Source organism: Photinus pyralis, unplaced genomic scaffold (assembly GCF_008802855.1).
Source record: "Photinus pyralis isolate 1611_PpyrPB1 unplaced genomic scaffold, Ppyr1.3 Ppyr1.4_LG5, whole genome shotgun sequence".
Classification (NCBI taxonomy): domain Eukaryota; kingdom Metazoa; phylum Arthropoda; class Insecta; order Coleoptera; family Lampyridae; genus Photinus; species Photinus pyralis.
This window is the reverse complement of record NW_022170596.1, coordinates 21510194-21513518: the sequence shown is the minus strand read 5'-3', so window position 1 is coordinate 21513518 and position 3325 is coordinate 21510194. Positions and strand designations below refer to the sequence as shown.

Below are 3325 nucleotides of genomic sequence, written 5' to 3'. Positions count from 1 at the left end.
TTTTAATTTAGAATCTTATCGAGGTCCCCTCTTTCTACTCTCCTTATATTAGTGCGTTCAAATAAAAATGGTAGTCAGTGAGGCGGCTGGAACCTCGCCAATCGCACCAATGTATTACATGGTTATTATTTTGTCCACAACTGTATTTACTCACACGATCAACTCGCTGATAACAAAGCGACCTGTTAAATTTATTAATATAAAATGTGCCCTAAAATTTACAGATCACATCACATAAATAGACCAAATAAATACAATAACAATAAATATGTAAATAACTAACAAATGTACAATAATAAAATATCACAGTCAAAGATCAAACTTATAAGTGGAATACAACACTGACTAGAGCTAAGGACAAAATGGAGTATTTAAATACCGAATAAAAACAATGACTTAGTATATGTTTCCTTATACGATTTTTAAAACAATAAACGTGTAAAACCGGTGAAATCTCATGACCAATTTTTAATACTGATTCGCTGACGCACTCTGTACACTAATAATGATTTCTCTGATGTGGCAACATTGCTTTTGGCATGGCACAAATCAGGAATTGTTTTTGTTCATAACCTCAACTCAAAGCTCAACATAACTTTAATAATTCTATTGCGACTTTCGTTTCCAATTACGCTAGTTCAGGATTTTTAAATAATGGCAGGGGAGGTAGTTGTTGATGCTTTACCATATATAGATCAGGGGTACGATGAACCCGGTGTTAGAGAAGCGGTAAGTGTACACCTAATTGACCGCCCGCTGCTCTTTCACACTCATTTTTTAGGCTTTCGCAATGGTCGAGGAGGAATGTAGACGTTATCGTCCGACTAAAAATTATCTAGAACACCTGCCTCCACTAAACATAACAGCGTTCGAAACGCCAATGATGCACGCCGAATTTGAACGTTTGCAAAATCGCTTACCAATGGAGACCATGTCGATGAAACGTTACGAATTGCCACCACCACCGAGCGGTAAACTGAACGAACTAAATGCCTGGGCGGAGTGCGTAGATAACTCTCAAGCACAGTTAGAGCATCAAGCTGTGCGAATATTAAATTTACAGCTCATGTTGCAGTACTGCTGTCCCGCCTGGCAGAGGTATTTGCAGGTGCTGACCGATTCGGAACGTGTTGCCTCAAAACGACTGGCGGAATTACGACATGCGATTCAAGAGACCAATTGGCAACGAAAATCTCTACAGACGAAAGGAGGAGACCAACTTCGCCAACTTGAAGCGAAATGGGTACAATTGGTTTCACATAATTACGAAATCGAGCAAGCGTGCAGTATGGCCGAAGAATATATAGCTTCTTTACCACCGACTCCTTAAACTCGTCTCTTTTGACACTAGGACAATGTGATATATCTACTTTAAGAGTAAAGCTGCCGATTATTATAGTAATTTTCTTACAATTTGTAAGTGAAGGTGTAGCATAAATAAATAAAATATAATTTTTAAATCATACTTTTATCTTGTTTTTATTATCTGTCTATCTATCCACAAGGGGAGCCTGACTAGGGCAGCATTTAGGCACATCGTTCCTACTCCCTTTCTTTTGCAACTTTGTTCAGAGCCAGTTTCTTTAAATAAATGGTAGGGCCCTGTTTAGCCTAAGTTGCTTGATCCTCCCCCGGTTCCCGATAACTGTCGCCAAGGAACTGATGTCTATCTCTGATAAAGGCATTATAGTGGCAGACCACATGCTCAGTGGTTTCATCTGCCTCACACGTGAACTCCTACAAGCCCAATGTTGTGCAGATGATTGTTGGCCATCTAGTGTCCAGTGATGACACTGATGGTCTTGATCTGTCTTTTATTCAGTTTTAGAAGCCTTAAATAAGACTCATATTTTCCCAGAAGTCCATTGTTCATTACCACTGAACCAGAAATAGACTGCTAACCCAGTTTATAATCCTGACTCTGACACATGACAAGGGAGGTAGCAATTCCTCGGGCATGATGAAGACACCCCTACTGCTTTTTGCAGGCTTAAACTTGTGTTCCCTTTTTCGTGCCATGATTGACTCTCCAGTAGCTTAATAATGGAATTACTTCGAGAGAAGGGATGTCTCCTCGCTGCGAAATTATTTCGTCTTGCGCGAGCCGGTCGCCGCCTTTGGCTTTTTCGTGGGCACCTTCGTCGTCTCTTTGGTTCTCTAGGGAGATTTCGACGGAGACGGGCCGTCGCCTGTGTCTTCTGAGCGCCGGTCCTCCTCTTCGCGGCCGCAGCCTTTGCCACCTTCTTCTGACTAGATGCGGCCGCCTGTGCCTTCCAAATTGAATGTGGGGTTGTTAAACGCCCCTTCGATATTTAGAAACGCCTTATGCAGAAGAGTTGGGAGTATCTCGTCCGAACCTGCTTCACGTGCTGACCGCACTATTAAGTACGTAGTTCTCAGAGCCTGGAAAGTGTGTTTCCAGGAGGTTGTGTGCGTTTTTTAAATTCACTGCGAGTTGCAAATGCAAATAAATCTAATTTATTTATTTATTTATTATCCCTCTCTTGTTTTGGGCCCTCAACGGGCATAAAGACAAGCTATACAAAGGGAACTCCGTTGTGTAGAGAAATGGACAGGCTGGCTGAATTATTTTCAACCGTGAATATATATGAAGAAGAATGGGTCGTATTCTTAATATGTACAAGAGCGTCTTCGTCTTATTGCTTTATTGGATTCACCATTCACGTATAATAACACTTATAGTCCAGGCAACGAGTGCTAAAAGGGGGGTGTGCCCGGTATGGCTGAAAGCGGAAGGTTTGACTTCAGGACCTTGTTTGGACCCCTTAGGAGGTAACCATACTCAAAGTCCCCAGGATTCCTACTGGAGCCTTTCCGGGGGGAGGGGCGCAAAGGTCAACATTTTCTGTTTTTCGCTGATATCTTGAAAACGATGCGTCTAGGAAAAAATTGTTTAAGAGCAAAATCAAAGCCAATAAAATTGTCTACAATGATTGTATACACTTTTTCGAAATTCCCAACCGTTTCCGCGACATACGCTCCGGAAGGTCGGAAATTTTTGAAAAATCGGTTTTTACCTCACGTTTTTCATCAAACATTCCTTTGTTCCTGTGAACCGATGATCTGAGAAAAAAATCCGCCTTCGAAAAAGTTGTAGAGCATTAAATTTCCTTTCCGAAAATATCGCTCCTTCCCAAATTATCGTTTAACCGGTCAAAAGTTACAGCAGTTTTAAAATTTCCTGAAATTTTTCGTCATCTTCTATATGCAACAATTTCAATGATTTCTCACCTTCGCACCTGCTATTTTCCATTTTAACTTCCATTTATGATATAAGGACAATAAATAGGCATCCAAGTGGGTA

General features: G+C 41.0%; 1 protein-coding gene across 1 annotated transcript; it reads left to right on the top strand.

Annotated features, from left to right (window-relative positions):
* Positions 1 to 515: 515 nt before the first annotated feature.
* On the top strand, positions 516 to 1471 carry LOC116171167 (pre-mRNA-splicing factor SPF27-like). The gene is made up of 2 exons (XM_031487857.1): positions 516 to 729; positions 782 to 1471. The coding sequence occupies exons 1-2, from the start codon at positions 655 to 657 to the stop codon at positions 1328 to 1330; spliced, it is 624 nt and encodes a 207-aa protein (XP_031343717.1). The 5' UTR covers positions 516 to 654; the 3' UTR covers positions 1331 to 1471.
* Positions 1472 to 3325: the final 1854 nt, after the last annotated feature.